General features: G+C 39.5%; 1 protein-coding gene across 4 annotated transcripts in view; it reads left to right on the top strand.

The window, feature by feature from the left end:
* The window catches only part of OXR1 (oxidation resistance 1), a 299,537-nt gene that overhangs the window by 156,539 nt on the left and 119,737 nt on the right, over positions 1 to 23,261 (top strand). For all 4 annotated transcript variants that reach the window (XM_075743500.1, XM_075743497.1, XM_075743499.1 and 1 more), the window contains one exon: positions 1,148 to 1,344. In XM_075743500.1, coding sequence (XP_075599615.1) covers positions 1,148 to 1,344 — 197 coding nt within the window. The remainder of the gene's footprint in view (positions 1 to 1,147; positions 1,345 to 23,261) is intronic.

The following is a 23,261-nucleotide window of genomic DNA, read 5'->3' as shown; positions in this document are numbered from 1 at the left end:
TCTGGCGTGGGGTCCTCCATGGGCTGCAGGTGGTATCTCTACACCCCCTCATCCTCCCTCCATGGGCTGCAGGGGGACAGCCTGCTTCACCATGGTCTTCACCACGGGCTGCAGGAGGATCTCTGCTCCAGCGCCTGGAGCACCTCCTGCCCCTCCTTCTTCACTGACCTTGGTGTCTGCAGAGTTTCTCACATCTTCTCACTCCTCTCTCTGGCTGCAAAAGCTCTCTCTGGCTGGTTTTTTTTTTTCTCTTTCTTAACTATGTTATCACAGAGGCGCTGATGGGCTTGGCCTTGGCCAGCGGCGGGTCCGTCTTGGAGCCGGCTGGCATTGGCTCTATCAGACACAGGGGAAGCTTCTAGCAGCTCCTCACAGAAGGCACCTCTGTAGCCCCCCCCACTACCAAAACCTTTCCACGCAAACCCAACACACTCTCACAATATACTTGTACTCAATTTGTGATATGTCTGGACATGAGGCCAACTAGATGGGTAAAAAAAACGGCTGGATTATCGGGTTCTGAGGATAGTGGTTTATAAGTTGTATTCTACCTGGATGCGAGTAACGAGTTGAGTAACACTGATTTCTTCCATAGGACAGACAATTTCTTTTCCTCTATCCACTGTTGTCACAGTGCACAAAATGGTACCTGGAGTTAGTGGGATTATTGAGTTTCAGTTAGAAACAACACGTCGAAATTGTTGCAGAATGAGAAATGCAGTTGTAGAGCTACATCTGAAGATCAGAAGTCTGTTCCTTTCTCTTGGGACTTTCAGCAACTTTGTGCAAATGATTTAATTTCTTTGTACTCCCCTCGTCTGGGAAACTTGAGCCAGGCAACTTAATCCTAGGTTAATTGTTGGCAGCTCATGTTCTCTGAAATAGATTAGGGACTGATCCTTCAAGCAGCTCAGCAGGCTGGTTTGAGGACAGTTTACCATATGCAGCTACTTGTGAGATGCAAGTCTGATTTAGCAACAGCTGAAAGGGGAAATTAATACTAGGCCTAATTTATCACTGCTGTTCTTCTGTGTTCTGCTGTGACATGCACAAATTGTTGTAAAATGAATATATTGCTGTTATTCTATACAAAATCTATGTATAGAATGATAATTAATAATACTTGACTGCCTTAAATTGCCTTTAGATTAAAGAAGAAGTCCCAGTCGGTGGATATTAGTGGGCCAGGATGCAACCCAGTGGCAGCTGAAGCTCAAACACCTCAGCCCAGTAAATCTTTGCTTGCCACTAAGACAGCTGCTTCTGAGGAGGAACAGAACAACACCGCAAACACCCAAAGGCGCAATCCACGGAGGAGTGAGTTGAAGAGATACTACACCATTGGTGAGTTTTCTTTCACAGAAAAAATCAAATATACTTATTAAAAAGGCAAGGTCTTTCTGTTTATTTGTATTTTATTTCTTTTGCAGTTGGCTGCTAAGGTTACACATGCCCACAGCAAGTGTTAAGATGTCATATCTTAATGCTGGTGTCAAACTACCCTAAAGAATTAACCTGCCTTACTTGCACTGTTTACAAGAATTCTTTCTTCCACCCTTTTTTCTTCCCTTGAGAACAAGTATTGAAGAAAGCATAGGAGCAATTTTGGGAGGAAGGATGTAGGAAGAACATAATTGCCTTTGATGAGGGATTGTATCAGAGTTTTGGCAGAGATAGTTTCAAAGGCTCCTGGTCAGGAAGGATTGCCAGTTTGGAGAGGGAGGAGGCCTGCTGAGTGTGAAGGATTAGTTAGGTGATTTCTGGATATCTTTCTCTGAATATTTTGGTTTTCTGGATGTTTTTCTGGGATTTCAGCATCTACGTGATTCTTATAAAACCATCTTAGGCACCCTAGAAGATGCTTCATAACTTGCTTCCCCATAAGTCATTTCGGGACTGGTCTAACTGATTCCTTTGGCAAGCTTTTGCTCCTCTCCTGATTAAAACTGAGAGTGGCCTTGTAATGTTTGTGCTGGGTTCATTAGCGAGTGTGAGAGGCAGATGTGCTAACGGGCATGCTACAAACAAGAGGGGTGGAAGCTAATACTGTGCTCTGAAGAGACAAAATGTCAGTAGATTTAAGAAAAAAGAAGTTATATATCTTAATTGTGGGTTTGTGTGCTGTTAAATTATTGCAGTATAATGTGGTCATTTCTTCCATTCCAAAGTAACTATTTGCGTGTTTTTAACTTGCCTAAAAGGTAAAGAAAAATGTGTTGCCTTAAACATCTTTCATTGTGTTGATGGTTATGTCTGAACCCTTGAAGCTGGCTGTCATCGTAAGTTGTGTTGTTTTTAAAGAAGGAAAATGCATTTGCAATCTACAGATTTTAATAATGAAGGCTGTATTTTAAGTGGTGAATGATTGTATGCGTTTGCATTTTTTGATGCCCTGTATTCAAAATGGGCTGTGCAATTGCCTTCTGAAAACTCCTTCCTCCAAATAATTTTAAAGGAATATCAAAGATACGCCAAGATTGCTTCATAACTACAGCAGGGGATGGAATGGGGGAGTTTTGCACAAGAATAATAATGAAAGCAGAAATCCACCAAATCATCAAAATCAGTTCTTAATCTAGCTCAGGATTAAAAAATATTAATGGTAAATTGACAATATTCTTCTGTGATCACCGAAAACACAGCCTGTGTATGGGAGCACAGACTCAGGTTTGCATTTATCTGCTTGTTAAATTTGCCTTATCTGCATTTTCTGTTGGGAACCTTTACAAAATCCTTATAACGTGAACTCGATCAATGTTAGTAACTTAGATGTGCTTCTAATAGTCAGAAGGTCTGAGCACTAGTTGCTCAGGAATTACAGTGCTGGAATTACAGAATGTTGTTCATACCTTTGATTAATGTGTTTGAATAATGTGCAGCACTTGATTTGACAGACCTGTTGACTGGAAAAGACCTCTGAAGGTTATGTAGTCTGGTGTCCTGTTTGAAGTGGGTCTGAGGCCAACACTAGATGGGAACAGCCAAAGCTTTGTCTTGCCGAGCCTTGACAATCTCCAGGGGTGGATACGCCACAGCCTCTCTGCGTATCCTGCTGGAACACGGACAGCGTGTCCATAGACAACGGCATTCACGGGCAATTTGCCCATAAACAGATGCTGACATTTGTGAACAGCAGTTGTAGACCCTGGGGAACTATGAGGGGAACAGACCACAGAATGTGGACAAGCTTACATGTTTTTGTTCAATATCATCTTCGGTTATCCTTGTGTAGAGCACTGGGCGAGGTGGCCTGGCTGGACTGACCCAGTGTGGGAGGTGTGTTGGGTTTGTGTTCTTAATACGTGCAGCCTTGTCTGTCTGACTGGCCTAAATCACAAGGAATAAGTTGCTAGAGCCAGTATTACTGCGTACTACATAGTATTCAAAATTTGCTGACAGGCAAACCGAGGAAATTACTTTTTCTGTATCTTCACAAACGTTTAATGGCACATGTTCCTCGACACTGTGAAAGTGAAAGGTTTAATCTTGGACAGCACAGTGCTGATACCAGATGAACATGTTTACTGAGTTGTTCCGATACTGAGTCTATGGCTTTGATAACCTGAGAGAAACAATAATTATCTTCTTAGAGCTCCCATCAACTTCGATGTACTTTTAAGTTATGACCTATATTATCCCCTTGTTTTAAAACTACTTTTTCTGTGGCTTCTCTCAAAAATTATTTCTAATAGACAAAGTCTAATCAAGTAGCTTGTTACTTTCTGAGGATGAATGTAGTGATGCACCCGCAATGGGCTGGGACTCTAAAATAGAAATATATCAGATTCCAGTGATGTTTTGTGTACTGTTGACTTTTAAATAGCTTAAACAAGCACATTAGACCTGTTGCTAGCCTAATACAATTACACAGCGTTTTACCTTGTTTTGCCCTTGTTTGCATGTTGTTCTCTACTAAGAGCAATCTCTGTCCAAGATCAAGCAACATGAACCAATCATTACTGTGATAAATGGAGTAAGAAAATGTGTTAGAAAACGAATGTTCTCAGCTGGCTTTGCTTCTTCCGTTTCAAAATTAGTATTCTGATACATTAACCTCAGACCAAATTGGGAAATGACAGTGTTTATGGCAGTGACTAAAGGCGCTTGAGCAAACTAATGCCAGTTCTGTTTTGCGTTACTCTCTTTTTCCTTAACAACTTTTTTTCAGTAATTATCATGATCTTCAAAGTACTTTATAGATACGAGAACTGAGTTCAAATCTGGATATATAAAAGAAGTAGAACATCTATATTTAGACATATACATATATGCAGTTTATATGTTTTAAAATCTAAATGTCAGCATCACATTGCCTATTAAAACTTAACTTTAAGGCCCTGCTGGATTTGTTAATGGCTGCCCATTTTATTGAACAGCCATGCAGCTTAAAATTATATATAAAGAAATGCGTAACCAGCTTTACTTTATCAACTCTTGGAAAGAGTAAAACCAAAATTATTTTAAAAATACGTCTTTTTGATTTGGCTATGCAGAAAGCACTTCAGAGCTCTTTGTATAAACCTCAGTCTGCTTCGCAGACCCAGAGACATGTGGGCATTTACCTTGCACACACATCCTTTGCAGAAGAAATTGTAGCAGCTTGTGTACGCTTGCAGCTACTGTGAGCAGATACAGGCAATTGTCTAACAGGCTGTGTTCCTAAATGTAGCATCAGAATATTTTTTTAGCTTTTTGTGTCACCTGATGTGTACATAGGTTTACCTTGGGCCTTTCAAAGTTGAATGTATAATAAGGAAGGAATATCTTGGTAATTCCAAGAGATTTTAAAATTTCATCAGCACTGCTCCTACTTTAGAGAGCTATCCACTAGACGCTTATTTTGCATTTCATCTTTCCAACATCTCAGATGCTTCCCAAACTTAATGAGTGTCGTTCCACTTTTTAAAAGTGGGGAAAAAGTAGGTAAGAGAGAGAAGAACTCGGAGAAATAGGCAACGGGGAACAAGTTGTGTGCTCGGATGAAATAAAACAGAAAATGGAAAGTCAGTGAGGGGGAGAAATAAGTCTTCCATATGGCAGGCTCAGCAGGCAGGAAGGCTCCTGCACCTCCAGTGCTGAACTGGTGTGAAGAAATTGAGTGGGAACTCCTAGATTAATAAGGCAAGTGTAGGAAAAACAGTCTGCCTGGTGGGTTGGATGAAGTTTTTTGGAGAACTCTAGAAACAGCACCCAGGACACTTTAAAATAAAAACCTAAAATTAGACTTTTTAGATGCTTCAGGCACTTAAAAATTCAGGCCACATATTTCTGAAGTGCTTATTGTTGAGCAACTCCCTTGAAAGAGAAAAAGATGGTATCTGGGTCTTCAGCACTCTAAAAAGTGGGCTGGAATCTTATACAATGGAGAATTATATGGGTAACCTGAATTTATTAGCTTAATGCTGCGTCCAGGCTACAACTAGCTCTTCTCAGCCAGCTTGCAGCTAGCCCAGGTGCAGCATCACAGCTGTGTTGCTTGTAGGACCCAACGGAAGGGTTGTAGGACCATACTTCATGGTGTGATGCCTCAGGATGCACTAAGGTGACTGAAGTAGCTAATGTTTTTACCCTATAAAGACAGGCAATTGTCTAACAGGCTGTGTTCTTAAATGTAACATCAGAGGCGTATACTGTGGTTCTCGTTAAGCCGTGAAAGCCTAGTGTATAGTGCTTAAATACAGGATATACCCAATAGACTATCTACCTAGTAACCCTGGTTTTGTAGATGTAAAAGGCCTTCATTTGTTCTCCTTACTGTTAAAGTAAATCTGCAGTACTGGTATAGAGTAAATGCATTATTTAAAAATACGATGGTTGCATAAAAATATGTTCTTGATTCTAGGAATCAGGCAAAAGAAATCATGAAGCAGGACAGTGGTTCATACTAGAAAGTGTTGTTAGAGTACAGAGTTGGTGTGGAGGGGAGTGTAGCCATTTTTATTATATCTTCTAATATCTTATAAAAGCCTTAATTTGAATGTTTCTATACAGGCTTCTGCTAACACAGCTTATTTCATTTAGAAGACAACTCTCAATTATCTCAGGAGGCATCTTTTGTTAGTATAGCCTCTGTCTTCAGTAGGAGGTATTGCTGCTACAGCTACACAGTAGTTTAGACAGAATGCGTGGGTGTGGGTATGTGTACCTAATACGCAGCATGAGGACACTTGGAAAATACTAATTGCCAAAGTTCCCTTCACTCCAGTGGTTCATTTTTTAAAAAATTATTTCAGGTTCTACTTGTGGGGGGAAAAAAAAAAAAAAAAGGAACAAACCCTTTTCTTCTCCAATCTCTTTTGCAAATGAGGTCAGAAGAAATCTTAATAGAGAAAATATTTTCTGCTAGCTTGACCTGGCGATATTTATACTCTACACTTGTATATTCCTTGAATATCAACATGTTACCTATTCAGAGTAGTGGAATTAACTGATATAAAATCAGTGTGGAAGAAAAATGAAGCTTTGGGATAAGCAACTCTGAATAAATACATATTAATTGACTGAGTTTCCAAAACACGTGTCTACTAGCTAATTCCAAAGTGATAAATAGGAAAACACAGACTTTCTTGTAGGCTCCTAATCTTGTTTGTAAGAGAGAAAGTTTCAGTGGGTAGTCACTTTAAATTTACTTGGGATTAGTTTAGTCACTACCACTAATTTAGTACTTCAAAATGTATTATTGTGAAAAGAGGATGGATCTTCCAAAGAATTTAATGGCATATAGATGTAAGACTGGTCACAAGAACTATTATTAATGCACAAAGCAGTGTCAAAACTGTTTATGGAATGTTGGAGAGTATAATAGAGAAGATTTTATGGGGAAACCTAAAACAAAATATTTTTTTCAAGTGATTAGTAAGTCATAGTCTGTTCTTCCTGTCATGGAAGGGAGAACTAAATGAAAACTGATCAGCTACTATTTAGTGGCTATAACTATACCTAACCTTTCTGCTGTATGCTTTCAGTTGAGTCCATTTAAGTCATGACTTTTACAATGATTTGGAAGCATAAATAAATATCATATTGTTTACGTGTGCAGTAGATTCACTTTCTTTCTGTTTACATGCATTCCATGCTGCTTCCATAAATTTATTACTTGCTTTAAAATATTCCAGAGCTACCAGATTAACTGTGAATTCATCCACACTTGTTACTAAATTTATATGGTGTCACACTATCTGCTAATATAGAATTTTTATGTGGGACTAATATCAGTTCGAGTGGTGATATTGTAAGTCAGAGATCTGTTATTCTGATGGAGCTTTGCCACTCATGGAGCAGCTTAGCCATTTTGGAGAGCCAGTGTGGGAGAGCCATAGACCATTGGTCAGACATCACACTGAATCTGCTATTGGACTCAAAACTGCAACAGGAGAACATCATTGCACCTAAAAATATGCACTTATTTACAACCAAGCTGAGAATCTTATGGGGTTTATCTCATGACACTACTTGCTATGGTAGACACTGACTAAAAACAAAGTTAGGGGACTTCCTCTTGCCTTCTCCTCAAACATAGGCATCAACCTTATTTGAAGGGCAGACATTATGGTATTGTGGCTGTTTCTTTTTTAGTGCTCGAATCCCTTCCTGCTCCCAGAGATTTTATTTGGGGTACTCTGGAAATATCTTACTCCTTTTAGGGGACATGACCTGATAATAATTGGTGTATTTACTGTAGAAAGGTTTTCCTGCAAAGAATACTCCACTTTCTTTCCAAACATGTCTTTGAAAGGTGGTTCTTATCATTTGGCAGTTGAATATATTTGCTTCTCCTCTTCCGCATAATTGAATGGGGTTCCTTTCTGTAGTACCTCCTGAAAACCCAATTTTTCTCCTATTTGCACAATTACCTTTCTTGTTTGTTGCTAATACTAGCAAAGTATGAAACATAGGTAGGTATGTTAGAACTTGCTGGATAAGTGGTGGAGTCTGGTGCAGTAGATGCTGTAAATTTGGGCTGTTCTCCTTTTAGAGAAGGACAGATGGGAGATGAAGTTGCCAGCTCTCTCTCAGAGGATCCAGATGCTGTTCGCACACGTTTGCAGAGTCTGACTCTGTCCCATTCAATGAACTTTCAATTTCTTTATTGAACACTCACTGCTTTTTGAGGAACATCGTTCTGACTGCTTCCTTTCAAATGTAATCTTGGAAACTTTTAGGGGAGGAGGCCATTTTCTGAGCACTTCATTACCTGTTTGTGAGTGATAAGGAAAGGGAAATAATTTGTGGAACGTGTGGATAATAAGGGAAGTGGCTTTCATAGCAACAGTAACTATGCAAAATTCTTACTCACTCACCTTTCATGAAGATTTTTATTAGTGATTCAGATCACATAGCTACTCTGGATGAGCAAGCAAGCATTTGTTCATGTCTTTGTTTTTCTCTTTTTTATAATTTAAAACTTGGAGCCATTAAAAGCCAGGTTTTAGTGTTGTATCCTTCTTTTGTCCTTTACAGATACTCTGTGTATCCTTTGAATATAAATGAGTTCTGAGCTATAGAGACAGCATCCACCAGAAGAGTGATGCTCATTAATGTCCTTTCATCTCAGCATGTCCCTTTTCTTAGCATACTGGTTTTGTTTTTAATCATATAGATTGCTATCATATCATCTGCTGAGTCATTTTGGACCAGAAGTATTTCAGGATTTTATAATTTCCCTGCTTTACATCCGGACAAAGCTGAAATCTGTTCTAGTTCTATAGGCAAGCTACTTTACTTAACTTGCAAGATCAGCTAACAGTATGTACTCTTGGGATACTAAAATTTGAATCTTTGGGGAGAAAAAACAGAGAAACTGATTTGTCCTGTAAGCTCTAGGCTGATAGAGGGTGCATCACCTTCAGTCTCTCTCTCATTAGAGGCCTTCTATGTAAGGGAAAAATGACTGAAGAAAAGGACGTGCCTTCTAACACCTCAGACGTGCCTTGAGCACCAGTCTTTTGGGTATTGTGAAATAGTGAAGTCTTCCTTCTAGCAGTAAAAGAACAAACAAGGAAAATGTGGATTCACTGCTGAAATAGCTGAGTGATTTAGTGATAGCAGATGCAGATAAGGCTGAGGCTTTTGAGACAGAGTTCAGGGAGGACAATAATTACTGATAGTGGGAAAGGCTGAATCAGGGATCTCTTGAGAAAAATCTCAATCCATAGAATTTCACAGGACCCGATGGGAAACATGTGAAGGGTGCTGAAGGAGCTGGCTGAGGTCATTGTGAAGCTGCTCTCTCATCTTTGAAAGGTCATGGAGAGGTCCGTGATGACTGAAGAAAGGCAAATGCTGCACTCCTTTTTTGAAAAGGGCAAGGAGGATTACCCAGAGAACTATAGGCTGTTCAGCGTCACTTTTAGACCCCAGGAAAATCATGAGGCAGATCCTCTTTGAAGCTCTTTTTGCACAAGTGAAAGAGAAGGTGATTTGGACTAGCCAGTATGGCTTTACCATGGGTAAATCATGCTTTTCAAGCTTTACTGCCCTCTGGAATGAAATGAAGAGATCTGTGAAGGATGGGAGACTGGTAGATACCATCAACCATTACTGTAGCAAATACCATGTTTTGTCATGGTAATCGTCTTCCAGAGCATCCCAGTGTCCATGCTGGGGCATTATGGCCTAGGTGGTTGAACTACTTGATGGCTGGAAAAACTCAAAAGGCAGTAGCCACCAAGATGATCATCGACCCTGTGAGGAAAGGCTGAAGGAGCTGGGGAAGGGACAGATTCAGGGCGACCCTACAGCAGCTTACCACTATCTGCAAGGAGGCAACCAGGAAGACATCTGGTAGTCTGCTCTTTGCAGTGGTGCATAGTAGGATGATGGGAGACAATTGGCCTAAATTGAAATATGAGAGGTTTAGAGTTGATAGAAGGAAAAATTTTTTCACATGGGGAGAGTCAATGTCTCTTAGCACATTTTTTATTTGCTCCCATAAGCTTTCTTAAAGTCCATAAAAAAGCCTACAGAGATGGGGGTGTGGGTGGAAAAATACATTTTGGAAAGGACCAAAGCACAAATACTGCAGATAATCTGTTTGGAAAGTGACTTCCCTTCCCTCTGAAGCTAACATTCAGATAGTGAAGCCAGTAAGTTTCCTTCCATACCACATATATGCAAGCATGAAATCCAAGATCAAAGTCTGATGTTACTTATTCTAGAATAACTACACTAAAGCACAAGTTGGTTTGGAATACAGTGACAGTGGCCAAATCTGGCTGAGGCTGTGAATGGGTAACACCGAACAACCTCTAACCCTACACAACCCTTGCTGCAGGAAGCACGACCAGTCTCTGTTGCCATGATCAGTGTTTTGAATACTGCGGTTTTGTTGAGGCAAGGTGGCCTGTGCTGATGGGACTGTCTCCCTCCCCTACAAGCAGATTGCTTTTCTGCACATCTGGCAATGATCTAATTTACACCATCCTTACTGTACTGGGACAGACTCTAGCCACTGTTTAATATTTCTGAGTCCTGAACATGATGGGCTTACCAAATATCTCCCAGCATATACTGGGCACCAAAAAAGCTGTTTGAAAACCTTCCTCTGCTGCTGCCAATTTCTTTTTTTTTGTCTAATTTTTACCCTCTCCTGTATTCAAGCGTAACTTTTATCCTTTCCCATGTTCAAGCTTTTTCTTTATATTGTTAGATCAATAAAAATGAGATGCGATTTTCAGGAGGCAGAGCTGCTGAATTAGGTTCATCTCCAGGACAGCATGGTATGAAGTTCCTTCTGGATTTTAACAAACAACTGGCTTGTTATTATGCTCTTCCTGCCCATAATCCTATGGGAACTGAGTGTTGTTGCCAAACCTTGATTTTTATCTTTGGCCATGAAGAACAGTTGGATTTTATCATGGAGTTATTGTACTGTTGAGTTGAGCATTCCGCAATTACAGAGCATTAGTATGCACATAGAAGTATGCAAAGACTTTACAAGTATAAAATATTCAACATTTATGAAAGAAGCCTCTTTATAAATTTAGATACTAATTGGCAAGATATGTTCATGAAAACTAAATAGTGGCAGCAGCCCACTATTCCAATGAATCTCATTAATTAATATGCTTGGGAGATTCTTTTATTCTTTTAATTTGCAGAAGATAGAATGACAGTCTTTTTCCTCTGCCAGAGGAAATGTGGTAAGCATGATCTGTTCTAAGAGTTGTTGATTTGCAGTTTCTCAGCCACCTTAGCCATACATTTGCTTAAGAACATATGTGACCACTTGGGTATGTAATTAGGTGCTTTTGTGATCTACCTACAATTTATTTTATGTTGCTCTCTTTTCATTTGTATGTAAAACAGTGCTGAGATTGGTTGTTGAATAGTTTGCCAAGGTTCTGATATTCTTACTATAAATAAGTCTGAGAGAAAATAAGTCCTCCATATAGTCATTTTTTAAAACACGCAACTTAAATGTACTAAGGAAATTAAACGATGTTTTGAGAAATTGACTTAAATTCATTCTACAATGTAAATGACAAATGAAATGAACAAATGACAAGAAATGCTCATTTTAATAAAACAGGAAACACTGATTGCTCACAAGTAAAGACTTTCCAACATAGATGCTAACATTAACATCAGCTGGGTATTGAAAACTGCTGGGATCTCAGAGAGAAACTCAATGTGAATCCTGCAAAAATACTGAATGACATCACTGCTGATGCTGACGTAACAAAAGGTCACCTAGTGGTCATGGCCCAAACTCAGGTTTAGTAGAAGGTGATGAATCCACGCAGGGTTGAAATTACATAATCCACAACTGAGTTTGATTTGATAGGTTTTAGGTAAAGTAGAACAACTTTCTCATGTTATCTGACGTTGGTCCAGACCTATACTGATTTGTTGTGAGGTTTTTTTTATCATAGAATGATAGAATTGTTTTGGTTACAAGTACTAAATACATACCTTCCAAACCTGTCAGACAGAACAGGAAGATATAAGGGTTTTAAAAGATAAACCTTATTTCTTATTAGCAAAGATTTCATTGTCTTCCGGAAAGCAAACTGAGCCAAGTAAGACAAGTAGTTTGGCCTTTTTTACAGACTATGTTTCTCTTTAAGGCTTACAGATGGGATTGTAACTCCTCACACGTAAAAAGCATGAGAGTTAAGATAGAAAATACGAGAAGTAGAGGGAAGAATATGTTTTTTCCATGACAAGACTGTTCTGAAAGATTGGCTTTTAAAATGAGAATACATCCAGTGGAATAGCATATTCTTAGGAATAGCATGTCCTTATTATACTTGATTGTAACTAACCTGCCAGAAAACCCTTTTTCCAATAAGCTCTATTAATAAAGGTGGATCGGGTTCAGCTCAGTGTCTCGGTATTCATTGAACAGGGTTTCTGCATTTCATAGTCTTTTAGAAGCCCCATCTCCTTCACTATTTTACTGCCATAAACACCATCAAATTGTTTTTCTTATTTCATTTACCAGAGACAGAAAATGCATAACTTCATTTTCTTTTGGATAGTTTGCCAATTTCTTCTTTGGGGCAATAAATGTTTTTCTCTATACTTGTAAGAAAAATGTGCTGCAAGTAAGTTGTTTTTTAATGATTTAATTTTAATTTTTCTGTGAGGGTTTGCTAAATGAGTTAGGGACAACTTGAAAACAGGATGTCTAATTTTATTTTTTAAACATGAATAGTGAAGCTGGCTTGCTTACATTGGAAGAGAACAAAAATTTGTATCTGTATTACTTAGAAAAGAAAGGCTGAGAGATGATTTCATATGGTTGAAATCATATGTCTGAGGGATCTATGATCCAACTGAATAAACCATGAGTGAATAAGCTCTGCTTGGGTACAGGAAGGGATATCCGATTGCTGAGCTAAAGGTGTTGGAGACAAGGAGTGCGCAGCACTTGCAGGCATGAAGAATGTGGAATCAGTGAAGCACCAACACAAGAAGAAAGTGGCAAAAGGGCAAAATGCAAGAAAATGAGAAAGGAGCCCAGGAAGTGAGGAGGAGAGGACCTACAAAAAAGTTCACTTGAGAAGAATGTGAATAATGATGCAGTACACCAAAAAAGCCCCATCTGATCCATAATTTAATGTTCTATTAGTAAAATCAGCCCATGTACTTCTGATTCTTGTTCTGATGATGATGTTCCTGTCAATCACATTTGGTATTAAGACATTTTTAAAGATGTCTGGCTAATTTACTTTATTAATAAAAATACAGAAATCCCATTTCAAATATACTGACAAGAAGTGCTTTCTTTCAGTTATACTCTTCCCTTACAGGCGAAAAGGTGGAAACATTTAGCATATTTTAGGTACCCACCCACTTGCAGACTTGATACTTGCCCTTTTTCTACTGTCAGAATGACTTATGTGTGAATAAGATGTAAAAATAGAGAGGAAAAAGCCTAAATATAATTTGATTTTTAGTTGCTAGAGACTTCAGTGCAATCATATTTTTCTAACCAACACACATAGTATGTAGGAATGTAAAACGATGTATAGTGGTATCTAACCTCATACACTGAAGAGGTATCTGTTGCTTAACACACAAATGATGTTTCAATTTTGAATGTTCATAAGCTACCTTTAAATTAGTATAATGCCTCTGTGCTCTGGAAGATAGGAGATGCACATAGGAGATAGTGGGTTTGTGTTTTGGTTTGGGTTTTTTTAGCAAAATGTATAAATTGTTCTATCTTTGCTAAATGAAACAATGAAAAAACCCACTATCTCTACAAACACAACCGATTGTTAATATTTGCAATTATTCTTATTTTCCGGGGGTTATATTCCATGATCTTCGTGTTCGTCTGCTCAATGAAATAAATTCCCTTAAAACCATCTGCAATAATACTACAGCTTTCTTCTGGTGTTTATCTCATTGAAACCTCCCAGGTCTTCACTTAGTTTGCTAGTTCGCTGCTTAAGGCAGAAGCAGAAATATGAAATGTATGTGCAAAATGCTCTTTTTTATACCAGCACCTTGCGATGTAATTTAGCTATATGTTCTTCCCAAACGCCAAGCCAACAACATGCCTGTTTGGGGAGGGCAGCTCTGTTTTAAAGTCCAAAGCCAAACTCAATGTCCAGTTGACTTCCTCCATCCCAAGCCTTCCTGCGGAGGCCCGGCGCAACCCCAGGGTAAGGACAGCGCAATGCGCCTTCTTCCGAGGAGCCGGGCACTGAAACAGAAATTTAGAAGGCTGTATAACAGTGCCACCAGGTGATAGCATAAAATGTAGGGTTTGCTGCTAAAGTAATTCAGTTCAATAGTTATTTGCAGATCAATTCTGTTGTAAAGCATAAAGCATAATTTCCCTCTCTAGGCTAGTGCTTGTAGATCTGCAGACATAACTAACCTGTGTTTGCTATAAGATCCTTCCTAAAGACAGTGTGTATGGGGGTTTTATTGGTGGGGTTTTTTTTGGGGGAAGAGTGGGTTGCTTTTGGGATTCTTTGCAATTTTTGTGGGTTTCAGGGAGGCATGTTTAGGTTATGGCAGAGGGATCCATCTCTCTGAGCTTGTTTACTTCTGATATAGCACAGATGAGAGAAGAATCAGGACAATGTTCTAACAAATATCAGTCTAATGTTATTTATGTGAAACCCTAAGGCATATGGGATAAATATATTAATTGTTACTGATGCCAGCTTGAATCTAGGTTATTTAGCATCAAGTAATGTTATTTGAAAGCAAATTCAATTTGTATGTGACATCTGTGATGATCCTGCTGGAATGATTTATGTTGAAAAGTTGCTAGGAATGTGATCCCATCCTAGTGGGGAAATTCATATTAATAAAAGAAGATATTTGCAACTCTGAGGAGTTCGTCAGCTAACTAGCGTTAGTTGTTTGCTAACACTCTGGACGTATTAGCATAATGGAGAAGCTGTTGTCATGCAGTCTGCCATCATAGCAGGAGAAAATTAAATAAACAGGAGTCCCTTACAACACAGTCTATTCAGGAAGCACTGAGAAAGGTAATACAGAATGATTAAAGTTTTTAAATAATTTCCTCTTTAGCTATATTCATGTTTTTTAATAAAAACAGGGTCTTCAGTTAAAGCGTAATTGGATTTCATTGCTCAAAGCAACCTGCCCCGATGCATATCCCACTCAGGGAAATGCTACAAGTTGCTGAATTAATGAATGGTGAGGGAACCAATCTGTTCTCAGTTTAATACTTGTATTCCTTCTACCAGAGTTTGTTCTTTGATCGAGTGCAATGATGTAAAGAAACAGAGAGCAAGTCTTGCCACTCTTGGAAGTTACATTTCTTGTTCAGGAGAGGGAGGGAGGAAGATGTTTGCCTTTTTTTTTTTTTTCTTCCCTATAATTTGTGCTACATGTCTTAAAGTTAGTGAGAGTCTTTATCTGCCATTTTGTTATTTTCTGTGATCCTTCTTCATTTGAAAAAGTGGGATTGTATGCAAGATAAAGACATTCTAAAACAACTTCTTTCTCTTAGTAAACACGACTTGATAGAAGCATACTTTGTAAACAGCTATAATATTTGTTGGTGGGTAGAGGGTTTAAATGTAACTTTATCTTGTATTTAAGTGACTTAAAGCCATTTTCTTGAGAATTATTTTGGTCTGTTTAGGCTACAAACAGGTGTAATCCCGCTGCCATCAATACTGCACGAACAGGTTCAGCTCAAACTCTTAAATACAGATAACTTCTGTTCATCTCGGTGCAGTTTAAAGTTTTGTTTCAGGAGATTTTGTTTCACTGGTGCAAGCAGGATCAAGCAATTTGCCACCACTTTTCTTAGTAGAACCCTACCAAAAAGGTTGTTGAAATCAATGAGATGATAATTTCTTTTCTTTAGAAACCAAGCCTCTTACTGTTTTGCAATGCTCTAAGTTTTATATTGAAATATACACGAATTCCTGTTCAGGTGAACTGACCTACTCCCATGAAATTAAAATTCAGTCACTGTGACCATGGGCTAGAATGGACAGGTAGCTTTCCTCTGTTGTACGAACACTGATCCCCTTCGTTCTCATAATGCTGACAGTACCAGCAGGTCAATCAGTTTCTTTGCAAGGCAAATTATCTGCTCTGCTGTTTTATAGGATTCCTCGTTCCAAATTCCAGCTCATGTTTCTGATTACTGTCTGTGAACAACTGTACAGACATGTGAGGGCAGACTGTCCTAATCAGAGGAACAAAATTTCCTGGTAATTGGCAGTACTGGCAGCCTGGTGGTTTGTACCGACTGGAAATCCCAGCAGAAGTCACTGAAGTTGGGAAGAAACCCCAGCAGTTTCAGAGGTCGCAGACATGCTCTAATACATACATAGTAAATTATGTGTGACACCAGTCAAGTTATTAGTGTTTCTTAATGGCGAGTGATTTAAGAGTTTTTTCAAATGCAGCAGATATTTATATGCTGCCATCGTTCGGGGGAGGAGAGGGCAGTTAGTGCATTGCACATCCCACAGGGAAATTAGCTGTTACCCAGTTAACTACTTTAAAACATCACTGCCTGCAAATCTGATTATCAAATTGGATTAAATGCCTTCTGTTCAGCCATGTAGAATTTGTGAACACAGATGATTTAAAAACAACAACTAAGCTTCACAAAACTTGGGGACAGATACAAAAATGTATGACTTTTTATGTACAATACAAATATAATCTACACTACTGTGTTCAGTCGTGGTCGCTAGGTGAAGGTACAAACCTGTGCAAGCTGCCAGTGTTCATAAAGTTTACTCCGAGTTTGCTTCGTCTAAGCTTTAAACAGAATCTGGCACATGGTTTCTGCACAGCAGTATGGGGTAACCTGCATAAAGGTGTTGCCTTAGGAATTACAGTGATTGAAAGAGGAGTGTGGAATTGTGTTGGTGGTGGGAACAGCCCGACAGGTCCCCGCTCCCAGGCAGGACGTGTGTGTGCAGAGAGGTGTGCGGGAGAGGAGGGGATGCAACTTGCTTGTTTCTTCCTCCCACTTCTTGCCCCAACAGATTTGCGCTGACAGTGGAACAGCAAATTAGCCCCGCCGAGTTCACAGCTTCAATCCAAGAACTGGAATTTATCTTACAACTTGAATAATTTGCTAACTTAATTGGAAATGTTTAATTCTGCTTTCTCTAGCTGTTTACCACTGTGATGCCCAAATGGTGCCCAAATCTGCTTTTGGACCCTCCTAATGATGATGATTTTTAATAAACAGGTGCTTTTTAATAATTATTTACTCTGTGTGTTGTGTTAATTTTTCCTTTAAAAACCCCTAACCTTGAACGACACTCAGGAAAGAATTCAGCCGAACTACCTCACGGTACTGAAGCTAGCCTAGGAAGGTGCAGTTTGTGCTGCTTGTAGAGCTAAAATGTGGCCCTCTTGGAGACCAGTGACCTCTTTTCAAATAAAAATGCGCAGTGAGAGTACCATCTGCGAATTTCTAATAACTTTATGAATCAGGATCTGATCACTGAAGTAAAACTTCTTGAGGCATAAACTGGAGTGGAAACTGGGTTCTGGTTGCTGTGCAAAGCAGTCAGCAGCAGCGAAGGAAATAAACCTCTTCGCTCCAGATCTTTCTTACATGCAATTGCGCGGTTGTTGCGGTTTCGCAGCCATCCACCCAAAACCATCTGTAGACATCTGTCTTGTGCCTATGCGTAATCAAATCAAAGAGATTTTTACTTCTGCTGTAACATAAATGTGGCAGCAAAAATACTTTTTCAAGATGTAAGCATAGGTCTCCTGTTACTGCTTGATTGTCAGTATGAAAGTACAACTTGGGAGACACAAGCTCTATGTCTATCATGTAAATAAATGCTGTGATTTTTTCATAGCATTGATAAATATGAACATGAACTATTCCTGTTATCTAGAAAAGGGATGTAAATGTGGAAAAGTGGCTCATTCCAAAGGTTAAAAATACTTCTGTATGTTCTGTTCTCAAACCGTAGAAGATTTTGATTAAGAACATCTTTCTCTAAATATTTTACTACTGAGCACATAATGAATTAACTACCTTCCTTATCATGCAAAGTTTCTTAAAGATTGGACAAATATTGAAATTTGATATTGAGGGCACCCTGGCATTGTTAAAGCACATGATTCACTTCTTGAGTTAAAAATTTTTTACGGATTCAAACTAATTATAAGATTCCTTTATTAAGCAATGACAGTAACTTGAATGAACACAGTGTCTTCCCAGTAGCTCATATAGTAGTTTATAAGTAATAGTGAGTGATCAAACTCTTAATTGCTGTGACACCTGGGAGTGCCATTAGCGAACGCCCTGTGCTTGATGGGTTACAAGCAGGACAAGAGATGTAGTCCCTGCTTCAAAGGATATCCAGTCTGAGGGGCTGCTGAGGAAGGCACGGGGGTAAGCAGCACAGAGGACACGGTGAGTGTGTCCATGCTGTGCTGGAGTGGCCCTGTGGGAGCAAGAACCAGCCCAGAAGGCTGGTCTGAAGACACCTGCCCTGCCTGTAGATACCTGGGCTTGCGTACACGGTGATAAACTGAACCAAGGGGATCCAACCGTAGACATTAAGGTGCAAGATGTGCCTGAGCAGAACTGCATCTCTTCTGCTTCCCCATCACCCTTAGCTTCTCTGCTTTGCTGTAGCATATGCATTTACCAAATCAGCTTAACAGGAGCTTGGAAATCTGGGTACAGCGCCGTGTCACGTGCTCGGCAGGCAACGACCGTGGCTTCTCTTACGGCTCTCAACATCGCCATAGGCAGTGCGGCAAGAGACTTGAGCAGCAGCTTAGTGGAGATTTGGAAGTGTGTAAGAAAGTCCTTCCAAGGAGCAGTACTAGAGACAAACAAAAGTACTGAGGAAATAAAAGTAATTAATTGAATCTGGCCTAATTGGCATATCCAAGGCAGAAGCCAATTTCTTCTATTACGGGCATATGAGAGTCAGGAGGTAATAACTTTAAAGTATTATATGGTATTCAGGACTAAGAGGAATAGGTTATAACAGATGGTTACAAATTTTTAGGATATAATTTTGCTCATTTCGTTATTTAAAAATGTCAATTATATAAACATAACAGATTTTGCCTATTTACCTGCTTAAAATATGCACTTATGCAGCGTGGAGAGAGTTGCTGCTTCTGGATATATCAGGAGTCTTTGAACCACATTTTCCTCTTTGATTTTTGTTGGGGTTTTTTTGTAGCGAGCTGAATAAGATCTTTAGTTGTCCTATGAGCCATGAGATGAGAGCTTGAAATGCCATTTTTGATGTCCTGAAGTTGTAGATGTTAATGATTTCTTCGAGTTTGTTTATTATTTATCTAATGAGGCTGAAATTCTCAGAAGGGTATTTAAAAAATCTGTTGTTAGTGTATTATGTTTTATACAACAGAGTTATGTTTTATATGAGATGATCTTTTTGGTGCAGCCAAGGGAGTATATAAGGAAAATGTTCTACATCTGTCCTCCAGAAAAAAAACCCAAGACACACAGCCATTTACCTTACAATCTCATATATTATAGTTCTCTAGCAAAGCTCTTCTAAAATATTAAACTGCAGGACCTATGTAATTTTTATTTTTTTTTGTGTAAAGATAACTCAGTGTTATGATATTTTGAAATTACAGAGGTACTTATAATTTATTCTTGAGAGGTCAGATATTTTTCTGTGATTCTGTCTAGAATATAACCAGCTTCGCAACTGAACACTGAATATTAGTAAAACTGAAAAATGAAAAAAAACCCTTAAACTGTTAGGAAAAGTAATATTACCCTTATTTGAGCTAATATGCTGCAATTATGCTGGTAAAAGCTCATTTAATGAATAGGAGGATATCGAGCTTTTCCACTCTGGTCACTAGCCCAGAACTAATGCTGTGGGTGGGATCCGTGCTTCTGGAATGAGCTGGTGATATGGGAACAGTTTCTGCTGGTCAAGTGTGTCATAAAAGACTATCCCAATTAATACTAGCGAGCTGCTGTAGTAGCAGCCATGGCACAGAGACTGAAAGGTGAAGAATCATAAAGTAAACATTAGTCTCTCACCCATGAAGTGATCTCTCCAGAGCTGTGTTTAACCTAATTGGTAAGAAGGTACCGAGAATAGCTCTGGCTGTGGTTGTGCGGTCTATTTGTCATGCTAATAAAGCAGGGTCTCCAGTCTTCAGCACTCTAATGTACCCGTCATTGCCATTACATGCAATTGCAAGTCATGGAGAGCAACTGCAAAACCAGTTGTGCGTGGCAGAAGGGGGAATTTTATTTCCTTGTGGCAACAAAACCTACAGCTCAATTTGAAGATTGCCTAACCTGTGCTTATACCTTGGAGGGCACTCAGGCATAACTGATGCTGGCCCAAACTTTGAGCACATAAGCATCTTGAAAACAGGCAAAAAATCAACACAACATGCCTTTTTGTTTCCTTTTTCTAAATATTCAGTTCCTGTGTGGTTAAAGAGAAAGCACCTGTGCACTTATGACTGTATGGTACATTAATTCAGAAGCGATGCATCATTTACAAATGTGCGTAGGGATTCAGGGACAAAGTGCTTCCAGCTTCAGGTTGGTTATATGAGGGAGAAGATTGTTGAGGACCTTCCTTTCATTTTTGGCCCAGAACCATCCTCCTGGGGTGAAGCTGGAACAAGACCCGTTCAGGCTCGTACAGGACACGCTGCTGGTGCCCGGGGAGCAGGGGGAGCGAGCTGCCTGCTCTGTCTGCCTTACAACCCCGGCAGCAGTCACTCCCAAAGACTGGGGCGTTTGCATGTTCCTTAGATAAAGCGTCTTCTCAGCACCCACAAAATTTTGGTGTAGCTTTATTCTGCCCTCAGTGCACACAGTTGAGCCTTCAGGGTTCAGTTATATATTTAAATAGCTACGAGGTCCGCAGATACAACAGACTGAAATTTATGTGGTGGTACAAAATGAGCAGAAGTGAGGTGATGAGGGATCTGCAATCTCTAAGCATGCAAAAAGAGCTGAATAATGGAAAGATGATTTAAAATAAAAAGTCTGTGTCACGTTTGTTATATATGTCTTTGCAGCAACCACAAAGATGCAGAACCCTGTCACTCTGCCTGAAAAGATTTTTAACCTTTAAAACTAACACACAAACATCCCAGGGGATTTTTGTGAGCGATTCCTTGTGCGATATTTTAGTCCTACTTTCTCTCTTAGTTTTGTGCTCCAGACGAGATCATTCCTATTAGCCTATGGAGCTCATGTAGGACAGGCAATTGCAGTAGTGAACTGTGGAAGCAACTTGTGTGGTGACCGATTCTTCCTGGAATAGCATTTTTAAGGGCACAATGTGTTCAGCAAGCTTCCTTCTTGACATGTTATGTGGATGACTTGTTCAGGCATAAATCCTGCTCTTTTGACATGGCACGGGCCCCAAATAGCATTAATGTCATGTCTGCAAATACAATGGGGCCAATTTGCTAATAAAAATCACTGGTGGCATCTATCAACTAGGTTGAAGTAATCAGATTATTGCCGCTCTAGTAGAGAATATAATTATTCCTTGATGTGAATTCTGGGCCTCCAGTTACATGATCAAAATGGCACTTTCTCACAAAGATGTCTTCAGATGGTATTTGCACGCCTACATCCCTAGCACTGCCTGGTTTCACTCATTTCTTAGCAGGGCTGTATGGATTGTGTGTCAAGCGTAGATTTGGCACTTCCAGTATGTTTTGGGGGAGAGTTTATAAATACAGTGTTGTGCCTAAAATACCATGTTGAGACAGAGCTTTTCTTTTGCTAAGTAAGTTTGTTTTACCATGTTAATCATTCAATTTTATATGAGATGTTAGCTGTATAATAATTCCGAGGAAACAATCATGTTACAGTGTATTTTAAATAAATCTATGCCTTAGGCTTCTAGAAACATAGTAAATAACTTGTCATTGCCTTTTTTCTTTTAAAATCTATATACAATAGTAGTATTTTATAATATAACATTAATTCCTGGTGATATTGGTATGGCTTGAGAATCTCACAGTTTCACTATATAGAACTAGAAGTATTTTTTTTTTTTTTTCATTTTTGGCAGAGTATAACATTAAAGAGACTCAGGAAGAAATATGAGTTCATTTGATTTCTCTCAATATTTTTGTTGCATTGTTGTGGGGGTTTTTTGTTGTTGTTTTTCATTGATATATCTTCTCTTGCACTCATAAACTGGGATGATTTTGAGCTTTCAGAGGACTGGTGAGTATTTTACTACTCCACGCTAGAGTAAGTCTAAAACTGTCTTTACGAAATAATATTGGCAAAACCAGCAGGCCCTGAAAGAACAAGGAGGGAAAAAAAAAATAAACTTGACCCCACAAAAAAACCCAGGCAGCCTGTTCTGTCTCTCTGGCAAAGTGGCTTTGTGAGGATTTGCCTCCAGCAGCCCACTTTTATCTCCCAGGTTAATGGGAGGGGGAAGAGAGGGACCTGTGGATAAGGGAAGGCCTGGATGGGAAGCATGATGCAAAGGCATGTGAGCAGCATCGCATGGAGGTGCTTAGGATGCAGCTGGACCTGCCCGCCATCCTTGCCAAGCACAGCCTGGCTCTCACAGAGCCATGCAGCATCTCTTCACTTTATTTTTCAGTGCTCCCATTTCTGGAAGACATCATCAGCTTGAACAGACATGCACTCGGCTGGCTCGGACCCAGCTGAGAGAAGGCTGACGAAGCCGTGCGTGCTGAGAAAATTGGTGCACAAGAGTGATTCTGCTAGGCCGAGCGGAGTTAAGAAAATCCCATTGGATTTAGCTGACTATGCAGAGCCATTTGTATGTCCGTGTTTGTCAGTTGTCTAGCGTGCCTGTGAGCTGCCTTGGTTTTGCAGGATGCTTGCCCAGGGTAGCACGAAGTGGTCAGGTTGTCCGCAGGTCTGGGAAGCAGCAACAGTAGCGTTGCCCTTGAGTTAATAAACTGTGCTGGCACTTCTGTGAATTTTTCTTTGGTAATTTCAGAGACAGTGGAAGCTAGTAGATACGCTGACTTCTATTCTCCCTGGACAAATGGAGAGCGAAGTAGACATTTTTTCAAATAAGATAGTTGGGGATATTAAAAGTAAAACTTAGGTTTTATCATGTGCACGGTTGCCTTGGGCAGTAGCTGCTATTGTCTCGTTATCTCAATCCATTGAAGTATTCAGCTGCTGCTTTCATGTAGCCTGAATGAAGGCTGTTAGCATACCCATTAAGTTTAAGAACTGTCATTGCCTAGAGACAAGATCTAATATTGTCTAGAGATCAAAGCCTTGATTGGTGGCAGCCATTAACACCATCTCACATTAAGATATCTTCATGTCCACATAGTCTATCCAGACC

This window comes from Balearica regulorum, chromosome 2 (assembly GCF_011004875.1).
Source record: "Balearica regulorum gibbericeps isolate bBalReg1 chromosome 2, bBalReg1.pri, whole genome shotgun sequence".
Taxonomy (NCBI): Eukaryota; Metazoa; Chordata; class Aves; order Gruiformes; family Gruidae; genus Balearica; species Balearica regulorum.
Note: the sequence above shows the minus strand (reverse complement) of the source record. Positions and strands in the feature narration are given on the sequence as shown.